The 14256-nt window shown below is 42.7% G+C and overlaps 1 protein-coding gene across 5 annotated transcripts in view; it reads left to right on the top strand.

The window, feature by feature from the left end:
* dlc1 (DLC1 Rho GTPase activating protein) overlaps window positions 1-13899 on the top strand; it is a 476263-nt gene extending 462364 nt beyond the window's left edge. For all 5 annotated transcript variants that reach the window (XM_078217495.1, XM_078217504.1, XM_078217512.1 and 2 more), the window contains 7 exons: window positions 2-200; window positions 2169-2382; window positions 4028-4142; window positions 5063-5284; window positions 6885-7102; window positions 8565-8741; window positions 9941-13899. In XM_078217495.1, the coding sequence (XP_078073621.1) occupies window positions 2-200; window positions 2169-2382; window positions 4028-4142; window positions 5063-5284; window positions 6885-7102; window positions 8565-8741; window positions 9941-10058 (1263 nt within the window). In that variant the 3' untranslated portion in view covers window positions 10059-13899. The remainder of the gene's footprint in view (window position 1; window positions 201-2168; window positions 2383-4027; window positions 4143-5062; window positions 5285-6884; window positions 7103-8564; window positions 8742-9940) is intronic.
* The last annotated feature ends 357 nt before the right edge of the window (window positions 13900-14256 follow it).

Genomic DNA, 14256 nt, shown 5'->3' with positions numbered 1-14256 from the left:
GGTTGGGTTATTCCGAAAGTCTGGAGTTAAGTCTCGAATCCAAGCCTTGCGGCAGATGAATGAAACTTGTGCAGAAAGCGTGAACTATGAAGGCCAGTCCGCATATGATGTTGCAGACATGCTTAAGCAGTATTTCAGAGATCTGCCTGAGCCTCTGATGACTAGTAAACTCTCAGAAACATTTCTACAAATCTATCAGTGTAAGTAATAGCAGAAGTTTCCAGATCTTAATACACTGGATTGTCTTTAGTTTTTGATTAGCAGCTTAAAGGAAATTTAAAACCAGGAGATATTAACATTACAGGAGCTCTGAAAACCCAAGAATGTTGCTTGTCCTTTACAAGGCCTTCAACACGAGGCCTGGGGGCAAGGTCATAGTTCAACAACATGCACATTCTTTAGTACACGATGTATGCCCCCCCCCACCCCCACCGGTCTACCTGAGAGCCTGGACCTCTGAAGAGTAATTTGTTTGTGGTTTTGGATAATAGTTTTATGGCATTTCCCCTTGTAGAAAGAGGATCCTGTGAGTAACTGGCAGATGTCTCAATGTAGGGAATTCAAATCACCTTCTTTACGTTCCGGGATTCTTCGGTGGGATTTACGGGTATCTTTGGCAGGGACATCTATATACAACTCTAGCTAGCCAAAGGTATTTAAATCATAGGATCTCCCACTGACCATGCAAACTTTGCTAGGGTCCAGCTGAAATCTGGGGCGCTCTGTTAGGATTTGGTGTTTTCTTTGCAGAAATGGAGAAACCGTGTTTCATTTTTGACACAATCGTTTCCTGAGCAAGTGATGAAACGATACATTTGAACCCACTTTATTTTCTCTTGCTTTGCACTTGTAAGCTGGCAGTAAACATTTATTTTGGTATTCCTGAAATTCATAAAAGTTGCCACATCATAATTTGACAAGTTTTCTCTGACAAGCCTGGGAACATGACCACTTTCTAAGATGTTCAGGGTGGTGTGATTTCATAAGCAATTTACGGGTGTAAAGATCTTAAGAGGTCATTGTTTAAATGTCCCCATGCTTTCATTTCCTCTTCCTTTGTAAATATTCTGAGGGTGTTCCATTTTGAGCTGGTGCATACTTTGGAAATGAAAATGTGTATTTTGAGGAATCTTAACATTTTGTGATAATGTATGTTTTGACGATAAAGTATTAGCTCCCAGTATCAGGATATCGTTAAAGTGTTCTGCCTGAAGTAGTGGGGCATGTATTTTCAACTCAGCTCCTAGCACAAGGAAAATAAAACAACCCTACATGTCCCATCAATCATTAGGAGTTTCAACACCCTTGGCCTCCTAACAAAAACATAAACTAATCGTGCATTTAAGAACTAAGAAGGAAGTTGTTTCATTCCGTTTGGGATAAACTAATATGAGTTGAATTTGTGTTGAGTTTATTATGTGCTCTGTGGTAAAAGGGTATCGTAGCTTCCCATTCTGCTCAAAATAAAAGCATTACGTTAAAAACAAAGGCATGAAAAATTAGCTAACTGTTGAAATTATATCAAATGATAGAAATACTTTTATAATTTTCTGCTCTAATGTTCCCCTCTCCCCTCCTGAAGTCAAAAGCAGGAAAATGGCTGACTTTTTTTTTTACCCCAACCTCTACTGAATTGCCTGTACTGGACTGTTGGTCTGACTGAGATCAGCTCATTTTGAAGGCCCAGAAATCAAAACGTTTTTCTACCTAAGCGTCTATTTTTTGGGAGATTTTTTCTTTGGCTGTGGTTAAAATGCAATATATATTCAAGTTGTTATTGCTAAAACAAAGACTTCCTAGTTGTTATGGTTCAGTCCCAAACTGGGCACTGCATTTACCAACTTAAACTGAAAGTGGCTTGGCTGCAGCTTAACGAGAATGCATCGGTTTCCATTTTCATCACTTTCACCAGGCTTCCTTTTGGAATCTGTCAGTAACATGACTCAAGTCAGTAGCTTTGGACACCTTTGCGCTCAAGCCTAGTAGTAAATGTGCACTGAGCAGCTGCCATTGCATCTCAATGTTGGTTCATTTGTACATGGAGCCCTTGGAGATATTCCAATCAGGGACTTTATAAAATGCAAGTTTTCTTTCTCTAACCATTGAAGCACCTTCAACATTTTCTCCTTCAAGTCTGAAAAATAAACAAAAATTATTTTGTGCTTCAGATGTCCCAAAGGATCAACGCTTCCAGGCCATTCAGGCCGGCATCATGCTGCTGCCCGATGAGAATCGCGAGGCTCTGCAGACTCTCCTCTATTTCCTTAGTGACGTTACAGGCGTTGTGGAAGAAAACCAGATGACACCCACCAACCTGGCAGTGTGCCTGGCCCCTTCACTCTTCCACCTCAATACTCTGAAGAGAGAAAACTCCTCTCCCAGGTACCGCTTCCTTCTGAACCACAGAGATTGTATGTATTTTAAATAAAGAAAACATTGGGCAGGATTTTCCAGCCCCTCCTGCCCAATCGCTGGCCTCCTGAATTTCTCCGAGCCTGCTCTGATGTCTCCACCTCCCCCCTACCCCTTCTCCGGCAGCCCCGATCCTACCCCCTCCCCCATCCCCAACCTGGATGGCCAGCCCCGATCGCTGTCCTCCCTCCCGCTGCCACTGATCCCTGTGCAGAGTGGCAGCAGGAACCCCCCCCCTATTCCCACCCCTACCGATTGCCCCCCCCATAGGCCTGCCCCCTCTGGCCACACCTCCTTGGCACTGCCCGATGCCCGGTGGGCAGTGCCAAGGTGCCTCTTGGGCAATGCCAGTTTGTTCCTTGGGCAGTGCCAGGAGGCCAGGCTGACACTGCCAGACTGGCATTGCCCAAGGTGCACCTCTCCTTATTCCCAACCTCCTGGGGGGACCTCAATGGCCTCTGATCCCTCCAGCCAGAATAGCTGCCTGTTCCCCGTTTTTGGGAGCAATAGTGAACCCCGCTGGGTCGCGGAGATGCTAGTGGGCCCAGAGGTCTCAGTCTTGGGCCTTTGAATGGGTGGAAATCCTGATTTCAATGTTGAATTCAGCTGCGCGCTGGAAATCAGTGTGGAGCTGATGACGCTAAAAAACTTTGCCCTGGAGATGCACGGAGGCCATGGCACCCAACAGGGAGCCTGTGAAATGGCCTCCACTGATGTCTCCAGGCAAGTTGCGCTGCTAGTGCAACACAGCGGGCTGGGAGAATCGCACCCCCCACCTTGATTTTTATTTAAAAAATGATAAAATGGATGGCTTAATTCAAAGTAAAAATTGTGAGAGATATAAAATTGGCCGGCAAGACTAGTAATAAACACAACTGCACATTTGCGTGGGGAGAACAGTAATATATAGATACTATATACAGATGCACAAGGACACCAGTAACACAAATCCACATATGCAAGGGAAGATCAGTAATCCCTGCAGCAGAATTGCGAAAGAGTTGCAGAAAACCCAAAAGAAATGACATAAATGCGGAAATTCACTCCTTCGTTTTCCAATTCACCATCAAGAAGGGGGAAAATTCCATTACGTAAACACCAGGAAGCAGTTGTCAGACTCCCTAACTAAAACAGCGCCAGTACGAGAGTGCTGTTTTTATGATCTCCTTCCTAATTGTTTGTTATGTGGAACTATTGTGTAAAGCTGTCATCTGTGGGTGAGTAAAACTGATAAGGACCTGTTCCAAGTTGACACTTTAAGTACTGTCCCCGTGCTGCACCACTGCCTCGAAGACCTGAATTAAAATAAAGCTTTGACCTTGCCACGCTGTCTACTGGCTAATTTAAAGATGAGTCACATTCAGCACGGCTCCTAAAGCAGAGACAAATTGCTGCCCGCTTACTGGAGTGAAAGGATTTTTACTCCCATGCAAGTTTAAGTGTGCCCCATAAATTGCGTGCTTATCGTTGATCCATGTGCAGGTTTTAGAAGGTTTGCTGCTGTTTAATGATCCTTTTGTAAAACTCGGCAAATAACTGTGCTGGCACCTAAGTGTCTGCGCTATTGTCCTTACCCATTTATGTATTAATGAGGCCTTGTTTCTTTTTAATCCAGAGTGATACAGAGGAAACAAAGCTTAGGCAAACCTGACCAGAAGGACCTGAATGAAAACTTGGCTGCTACCCAAGGTCTGGCCCACATGATCGCTGAGTGCAAGAAGCTTTTCAAGGTGTGCTTTGATAGTGGTTGTTCATTTTTATTTTGGACCCAGCAAATACTTGGAGGTGGGATTTTCCAGCCCTTCCCACCGGTGGGAAGTTCATGTCCCTCCCCCCCCCCACACTGCGGTGGGTTTCCTGGTAGAGGGACGGGTTAGCCACGCAAAGCACCATGGACATCAGGACTGGAAGATCCCGCTGACAACCAATGGTGAGCCACCAATGTTGAGCCATCTCCACTGCCAGAAAACACACTGCGGAGGGGTGGACAATCCCACCCTCGGTCAAGTGTGAAAACATGTCTGATGAAGGGTTAGCTCTTGTTCTATCTCCGCAGATACTATCAGACCTGCTGAAATTTTCCAGTATTTTCTGTTTCTCTTTCAAAACACGACGTTAGATTTTGCTCTTCACTATGCTCTCGACACAGCAGAGCGAGGATGTAGACAGCTGCCTGTTGAGTCTGACTTCACCTACATATGCTGCTGATAGGTTTCCTATAATAGATAGAAATGGGCGTTCAGCTGCAATGGGTGGAATCCCAATGTAACCATGCCAGATGCGACAGGACAGGCCATTCTGACCCTCTGGCTACCCTAATAGAGAGGGGCACTCCCAAAAGCTGGCATTTGGAGCAGGGACCAGGAGCATCCCAGAAATTTCCACAAATAAAAGGATTTTAAAATATTTTACCTGTGCCTAGCCATCATAACATTCCAACAGCAGCTTCCTTATCCTGACGGCAGATTTCTAAACTCAGGTGTTTGATGTCTGCTAATGTGAGGCTGCAACCAGGACAAGGGAGCCAGACTAATCAGTGTGAATTGATCATAGATGTTGAACATCCAGTACGAAGCTAAACAGCAATAATTATAAACGCAGCGACATTTGCTGACACTGTTATAAGTGTGGCTATATTGTTATTCCTTAGATTCCAGAGGAAATGATGAGCCATTGCCGCAACTCCTACATGGAACAGGATTTGCAGCCAGTCAGCTTGGAGGAGCTGGGCAAAACCAGTCAGGGAGAATCCTCGGACTTCCGAGCTCACCTGCAGAACTGCATCGATGTTCTGCTGAAGGAGGCCAAAGACAAGTTTAAAGGCTGGGTCAGCTGTTCAACATCAGAATCGGCAGAGCTAGCCTACAAAAAGGTGTTTATTATTGTTTGAAGCGGAATGCACCAATAGACTGCAATAGCGATAGACCTTTATGTATGTGAGTGAAAGCTGGAGCGTACAGGCAATGTAAATGAATATTTGAAGTGAATTAGCCATTTTCACCAAGGAGTGCAAGATAGCTGTGGAATTCCACAGGGAACAGTCCTGATAGCTATGCCAGGATTGCACTTTCAGCCTCCTAACACTGACCCTCACTGGCATTCAAACTCAGTGGGCCCAATTTTAATCCATGTCAATCCCATTCACTTGCACAGAACTAAAATCTGACTCACTGAGAGTCACCAATTGCATAGAACAGGCAGATCCAAGTACTACTTGGGCCCATCTTTCTCATTTGCTTGCCAGCAGGAACTTGAGCCAAATTTCTGTGCAGACAAAGATGATCTCTGTCTTGAGAAGATGGTGCTGGGGATTCAAGTCTGAAAGTCCCGTCCCTGAACCCAGCCCCCACCATTTTCACAGCCGGTGCTGGGGATGGATCAAACTTCGAACATCGCTAGCTTACGGAGGCAGCTGCACTGGTTAAAGCACCTGTCAGCTCACAGTTTGATTGACAGCCTCAAGTGCTTATAATCTCTTTGACATGACACTATGAACACAAATGCCTGTTCTTTATTCCTCCATGGGATGTGGACATTGCTGGCATGGCAAGGCCAGCAATTGCCCTCAAACTGAATGGCATTTTAGGCCACTGCAGAGGGCAGTTAAAAGTCGACCATATTGCTGTCGGTCTGGAGTTGCATGTAGGCCAGACCGGGTAAGAATGGCAGATTTCCTCCCCCCCCCCCCCCCAAGGGCATTAGTGAACCAGATGGGTTTTTACAACAGTTGATGGTAGTTTCATGGTCACTAGCTTTTAATTCCAGAATTTAAATTCCATCAGCTGCCATGGTGGAACTTGAACATGTGTCCCCAGGGTATTAGCCTGGGTCCCTGGTTTACTAGTCCAGTGACATTACCACTAGGCCACCATATCGCCAGAGGAATTAAAATAGATTAATCCAGTGAATGGATTTTTATCAACGAGAGTGTTTTTATAAATAGTGAATTCATCATTTCATTTAATCTGAGTGTGGGTTCTGAGGTCTGCACATGGTGGATACTAGGTGAGTTAACATACAGGGTGTAAGGGCATGAGATGATGGGTGGGGCATGGGTTGACATGAGTTGGCACTAAGTTAGCATGGGGCTATAAAGGGTCATGGGGGATGAGTGGAGGGCATAGGTTGGCATGGAGGATATGAAGTGCCGTTCACCCAACCCAGCTGTGTACCTGGCAGCTCCTATGGCTCACTCTGGAGGTAGCTGGCACCACTCCCATAAAAGCTGCTCCACCAGGAAGGGGAAATTCAAATATCCAGGGCAGTTTTTCAGGAGTCACTTTCGGAGAGCCCAGAATTCTCCCAACCCTGATGCAAGAACGGAGATTCAGGCCTTAGTCTTCTTCCAATTTCAGGGAATGTGCATCATTTTTCAGCCATTTTTATGCAAATACATCACAAAAAAATCACCTATGGTGGCTGCATCTTTGAGGAATGAAACGATTTAAAGGGTAATTTTTTGTTTTTACTAGGTTTGTGATGGACCACCTCTAAAATTGTGGAAGGCTTGCATTGAGATTCCTGCTGCACCAGAGGATGTTCTGTGGCGGATACTACGGGACCGTCATCTCTGGGATGATGACCTTCTGAGTTCAAAGGTCATTGAAAGTTTGAATAGTCAAATGGATATCTATCATTATGTGCAAAGCAGCATGGCCCCACACCCGACCAGAGATTATGTACTCCTAAGGTAAACATTTTTAAACTCTTTTAAGTATTTTCTGAAGGGTAAAGAAAAGACTTTTAGATTAGCTGACATTGTTGCAAATGCCTATACAAAGCAGGAAGATGTCTTATTTTGTTCCTGGTGTGTATAGTTAACTAGCCTCAGTTCAGCAGAAGTTGGAGTACCACAATTAGACACCATTTCTCTGGGCAAAATAATAGGAAAGCAACCACCTATGGTTTTCACTGCAGTGATGTCTTCCAGGAATGCCTACATGCGACCATTCGGCAAAATCAGCTACAATATTCCACACAGTTGAAAATCTGTCATGGCTCACACATGGGTCTTTTTGTTGATTATTGGTGAGCTGCTATGCTCCTATATGAAGCTGTTCTTTCAGGAAGGGAGAGAAAGTAGGAAAATCATTTGTGGATCAGTGCAGCACTCTGGCAGAAAGTTGTTGCACTCACCCCAGAGTCTCTGGCAAACAGAGGACTGCCTTGCGCATGCCACTCATTCGAATCAGGTTTGAGGTCGATGTAAATTCCCACTGCTGTGCGCAAGATTGAAAGGCCTGGTGAGGTACCAAAGATGGCTGTTTTAGTGAGGATTAAAGAGACTGACCTACCTTTTTTTTATACATTCATGGGATATGGGCGTCGTTGGCTGGCCAGCTTTTATTGCCCATCCCTAGTTGCCCTTGGTTGGAAGAATTGAAATGGGATTTTATGCTGGCAGGTTTCTGACAGTTTGGCTCCCACCAGATTCACTGCACTTGCCACGGGCAGATTGGGAGCATTTCACCCAGCCTTTTATACATCCTCACAGCTGGGTCTTCCTGTCCCAGTTGCAGCAACGATCCCTCGGTATAGCCATCCACAAAGAGCAATGGCAAAGAGGAGCATTGGAGAAGACACAAATCCCTTCTTACAACACCAGCTACAGTATTCAGGTTGTTTTTTTAAAGAATTTTAATGTAGTTTGTGAGTGGGTGAGTGTGTGGGCTGGGTGTTTATCGAAGTGGATGGTCAGGTCAGTGGGGGATGGGCGTTCGGATCTAGAGGAGATTGGTTGTTAGGTCAGTGGAATGAGTAGACAGGTCGGGAGTGTAGGGGGTAGGTGGGTTGGGTTATGCTGTTATTCACTAATTTACACTAGAAATTAACCCATAGGATAACATTGCTGTAAGTATTCACGCATCTAGCCAAAGTCTCCAACCGTGAGCTCAGTGTCAGAGGCGTTCTTGGAGTGATCCGGGCAGCTCAAAATAGTCCATTGGAAGTTTAAATTTCCCAGACAATTACCATGCATGTGCACAGTCAGGACTTCCGATGGGTCCTAAAGCACAACAGCGGTGGTCATCTCCACATTTGTCACTGTGGACATCGGAAGATCCTGAATTTATAGTTCTATCGAAATACATTTCTCTTGAATATTTGATCTGTTTAAGAATGTACATTTCTAACATGTTTATTTTCTTTTTCAGGACTTGGAGGACCAACTTGCCCAAGGGAAGCTGTGCATTGGTGGCGACCTCAGTGGAGCACAATGAGACACCGGTGGTTGGAGGAGTACGAGCTAATGCTCTAACCTCACGATATCTAATAGAACCTTGTGGCTCAGGAAAATCCAAACTCACCTACTTGTGTAGAATAGACACAAGGTATTGGCGTGTGTCTTTTTCATAGTATTAGTTAGTAATATATACTTTACTGTATTTCTGACCAGGGCTGTATGAATGCTTTACACAATCATACCAAACCTTGCTGTCCACTTCTTTTAAACACACATGATTGAAGCTGATTCCCTCTTACATTAAAATGCATCAAGGAATTAAGTGTGATTTAGCTAAATATTCATGCAGCTACCATATTGGCAAGAAAACACGCTGCTATATGAATGCAAAAATGACAAGAGACATTGTGCAAAATGTAAATTATTTAAATGCTTTTAACTTTCAAAATTTATTTTATCATACATTGAAGAGAAGAGTTTGATCCAAGCATTTGAGCATTTTTACAGACACAATTTTCAATGAATCCTAGCATGATTTAATTAAACCCACAATCCATTAGAAGTACCATTGTGTCTATTGCTTATGGTGGCACCAAGAAAAAACAAGGAAGTCTTGTATAGTGGTAGCCTTCCTAACTCTGGGCCGAAAGCTCCGGATTCGAGTCCAAAGGCAGGACTTGTTGGCCACGGAAGGGCATTCATGATACAGTTCAACAGGTTGATAATCTGCTTGGGAATCCTGTCACCACTTCCCCGACTCATCCCCAAAGGGAAAAACAGTATGGGTGTGAAGATACACTTAAAAAAGGCAAACTGAAGAAATCCATTCTGAAATACAATAATATACTCACTCAACCCAACAAATTTTGCTTCCATGTAAGTTCCATTGCAAAGCTGCATTGCTGATCTTTCCTAATGGATGCTACTCACCCAAAACCAGAACAAAACTCTGGCCTGCGGCATTCAGCTGTGGAAGCAGCATCATTTTTCTACAGTATTATAGTGATGTGACTGCAGCAGGGAGGGCAGACGGGAACCACTATTGAACTGGGCCTCCATAAAGGCTCGAGAGTGTAATCTCATTTATATAATGACCCTGTAATCCGAATGGGAACCGCCTTAAACTACAAAGGTAGGGCCCCAGAACTGTTTTCTAACTTAAACTTTAAGTTTATTTATTAGTGTTACAAGTAGGCTTACATTAACACTGCAATTAAGTTGCTGTGAAAATCTTCGACTGTAGAGTATAGTCAGCACAATATATATTTAAAAAATCAAACAGGTTTGTTTAATTTTTCAATCAGCATTAAAAAATCCGATATAACATTTTTCTGTCCATTCTTTCAGGGGGCGGATGCCAGAATGGTACAATAAAGCATTTGGACACTTGTGCGCAGCGGAAATTGGTAGAATACGAGACTCTTTTAATACTCCTGGCTCCGACAGTCAAGAAAGCAAGCATTAGGACACTGCTTCATTGAGCTAGCATGTTAACTCTGAAGCACAGCGCTTCAAAGAGCAACCGTATGTACTTCGAAGGAAACTGTGGTGGACCCAAATGAACGCATTTATAATGGAGGCCTGCACGCTCAGACCTTTTAAATGAATTTTATTTTTAATCGAGTTCCTAATTATGACTGTAGCAACATACTTTTAAAAAGCTGCTTAATTCGTACATGAGGGCTGTCATATAGGCCTTTACTGGAATACTGGGACAGGACTAGTGGCTCTTTGATAAAGGTGAGGTGCAAAAATGTATTGTACTTGCTTGTTTAGGGGCCACAATTGCTTCTATGAAGCATCAAGTAATTTGTATAATATAAATCATGTGTATGTAAAAGAATAACCTGGTGTGTTCACGTCATTTGCTATTTTTTTATATTTCATTCTATATCTTCATAGTTTATGAACTATTGCTATACTTTCCGGAGTTCTGTATTTCAGTCGTGTTTGTTTGGTTCAGCTTAGCATGGTGCATCTGGAGGAGTGCGTGCTTGTGCGTGTGTTTCTAAGGAGCTGAAATGTGAGAGATTGGGTGAGGGACGGTGTCTGGTACACTGCTTGCTCAGAAGGCACTGGCATGGCAGAATGATATCCGTCAATTGATGAGTTTCCAGTACAGTTAAACCTGTCAATATAGTATTTATGTAAAAGGCGATGGAAACCACCTTAGGGCCACTTTTTCCCACCAGGATTTGGATTTTTACTCTTGGTGGATGGACTCTTTAACATTTCTACCAAAACACAGTCCATTTCCCAGAGATTAGAAGAAGGTTTGGTTGGAATGATTGATGATCCCTCTAAATGTTCCTTGAAAATATAACTGGACTCCCAACTACATTTTCAAAATAGAAGAATTGGGGTTTTGTTGATGAACAAACCCAAATCCTTTGTATTTCTCACTGGGTGAGGGCCTTCAGTGGTCCTCAAAGTTTGCAGGGATAAAAATACATAATTTCAAAAGTGATACTTAATACTACAGAACATTAATACATGCAGCCGCACTCAACAATCAGTGTGGCCTTTGTTCTATCTAAGGCAGGGAAGAACATTGCAAAACTGCTGCTGTTGCAAAGGTGTTGTGTCTTTTAAAAGCGATGTCAAAAACTGCTATGAAACAGAAAATTCTGGACCCAAATGGAGAAAGTGAAAGGGGACATGCTCCTGCTGATTCTTTTATAGAACAAACCTATTATGTATTGTGGCAATGTTAGCTTTTTTTTTATGTGTTGTCAGGCGACTTGCACGACTCATCTGAAAATAGATTAAAATGTATCCTTCCTCTATCTCCCACTCAAGCAGTAAGATTTGTCTGGTGGTACTTTCCTGGCTACATTCTAATAGATCAGATTTTACTGGAAAACCACTTGACTTTGAAAATCACAGGAAGCAATAGTTTAGCTAAAGTGCAGAAATGCGTCTGTCACCATCAGCAGTTGAGCCCACAAATGCTCATGGGTTCGGGGGAGATTCCTTCATTATCATGATAGTGGGTGTCTATGCTGTTAGTGGCGCATCTGGAGCACGTGCAATTGACATCAGACCAAAGGTGGAATGCTCCAGGGTATAGGCAGCCCTAATTGGGAGGAACCGCTTTTAAATCGAGTGAGGTAACTTAGCAGTTGTTGTACTGAACCAGCAATCCTGAGGTCATAGCAACCCTAAGATCATGGGTGAAATTTTATGATCCCCTGCTATTAGGTTTGAAGGTGGGGAGGAGGTTTGTACAATGCAGGGCATTGCCTGCCACCTTCCCATCCACCAACCAGTAGCCACTTAAGTGCCTCAGTCCACCCTACCAGGGGTGGCCTACACCTGGTGCGTGCTCAGCAGCTTTTACTGGGCAAGATAGTGACAGGCTTGATTGGAGGAGAGGGATCTCCTTTGAGCTTCCCTTGTGCCCATCAGAGGCACCCTTTCACAAGGTCATAACCTCCATTTAATGTCCCCCCTCTCCCTAGCAGTGGCCACAACTTAAACATGGCACTGCTGAAAAATTCCATCAAGTATTAAGTGGCTGCAGGATACCGGGTATCAACGGAGTGCATTCCCCGTTGACTCTTTCGGCGGTTGGGCAAGAAACTTTGCCATCAGAAAAATCCTGCGTCATGAATTCAAATACCTACATGTCAGGTTATGAAAATTGAATTTAATAAATCTAAGAACATTCAGGGTAGCAAAATGACCCAAGAAACCTACTGATTGAGGTAGAAACCCAACTGGTTCACCATTGACCTTTAGGGAAGTGAACTTGCCATCTGTTGTGGGTACAGCTTACATATGCTTCCAAATCCCAAACCTACATGTTGCACACAAAATGCCCAATAGGCATCCCTTATTCAAGAACTCAATAACTACCATCTCAACACAATTGGGATTGAGCAATAAATGCCCCTGTCCTGAAAGGAAATAGATTAATCTGCCAATTGTGTTGCATTCCAGGGAAAGATTCAGGTCTGGATTTCCAGGTAGACTCCACAACCACCAGTAATTAAACCGCTAAGCCTGGTCTGACCCACATCAACTACATACCATATCTCAAAGAAGACTAGAGCACATGAGTTTCAAAATTTGGAATCCCCATTTACAATGATGTCCTGTCAAAGGGGCAAGCAAAAGCTCCATTCCCACATGGCTATCTCAGACACCTCGGCAAAAATATGGACCCCGTACACTGGCAAAGTTCTGCCAACATTACAGTGGGAAATCTGCCCGTGTGTTAATTCAGCAGATTAATATTTTGCTCTATGCATCACAATTACAGTGCAAGATCAATGAGGTACTGTAGTTTTTTGTGGGTTCAGAGCTATGGTATTACACAAAACAACTTCTCCACTTCAAAATTGTCCATGAACATAAACTTGCCGTGTAAATCACAAGTTAATAGGGGCAAAGTTGCGGCTATATCACATGTCAAACCTCTAAATAACACACAATGTTCTTAACACGTGTGCTTTTGAGTGTATTTTTTGTAATAGAACCAAACATTCCTCAATTCTCATCTAATATTCACTGGTATATGGTATCGGATAATATTTGTAATGGTGTGCATCGGAATGTCTCGAACTTTTGTTCGTGAAATAGTTCTGACATGTTAAAAATAATTTTCAGTGTTTTCTTTCACTTCTCTTTTTGTTTTAATTTTTGTCATCCTCACATGCCAATTCTTAAGATTTTATAAACATGTGTGCTAAGATGTTGCCAAGTGGTCCTCTCACAGAAGGTGGTCTTTCGTACAGGTTTTACTGTAACATTACTGTTTGTATGAGGCTTTAAATGGAATGTAGTTAATACAGAACTGCCATTGGGAACTCAATGAACCTTCTTAATATGTGGGTGCTGGAGCCCTTAATGAGCAGAAATTAAAAGAAGGATTTATCTAATAATGTTTAAAATATTTACCATTCAGTGTTATGTAAAGAGCTTTTAGTGAAATTTGTGGCAATAAGAACAATTTTATCAGTAATTATTTCAGTGTTATCCCTTCACTTTAAAACGCTTACCATTCTGTGTGTCTATAGAGTTCAATTGGTATTTGTAGAATTTGATGTCACTGTATATACCATTGTATTGTAAACGTGTATACATGTCTAGCTGCATACTGCCAAACAGGGATAACGCATGTTATTAATTATTTAAATATTCATGTATTTATACCTCAATTATACTTATTTTGTACCTTTTTTAAAATTGTAAATATTTTACTCTCTAAATGCTAAGACATAAAGAACCAAGAAAGTGTTTATATCTTTGTATGTCTGTACAGTTATAACCATAAAGTGCACTATTAAATGTGTTAAATGAGAATAATCATTCTGTTTCTGGACATTGTTCTTTGCATGTTACATTAGACGAATCCAAAGGTTACAGAGATAAATCAGGAAAGTGGGATTAGGTATACTCATGTAGGTCAGGTTGCCTCTCTTCCAGAGATGATGTGGAGATGCAGGCGTTGGACTGGGGTAAACACAGTAAGAAGTTTAACAACACCAGGTTAAAGTCCAACAGGTTTATTTGGTAGCAAAAGCCACAAGCTTTCAGAGCCTTAAGCCCCTTCTTCAGGTGAGTGGGAATTCTGTTCACAAACAGGGCATATAAAGACACAAACTCAATTTACAGAATAATGGTTGGAATGCGAATACTTACAGCTAATCAAGTCTTTA

This window comes from Mustelus asterias, chromosome 1 (assembly GCF_964213995.1).
Source record: "Mustelus asterias chromosome 1, sMusAst1.hap1.1, whole genome shotgun sequence".
Taxonomy (NCBI): domain Eukaryota; kingdom Metazoa; phylum Chordata; class Chondrichthyes; order Carcharhiniformes; family Triakidae; genus Mustelus; species Mustelus asterias.
This window is presented reverse-complemented; position numbering and strand designations above follow the sequence as displayed.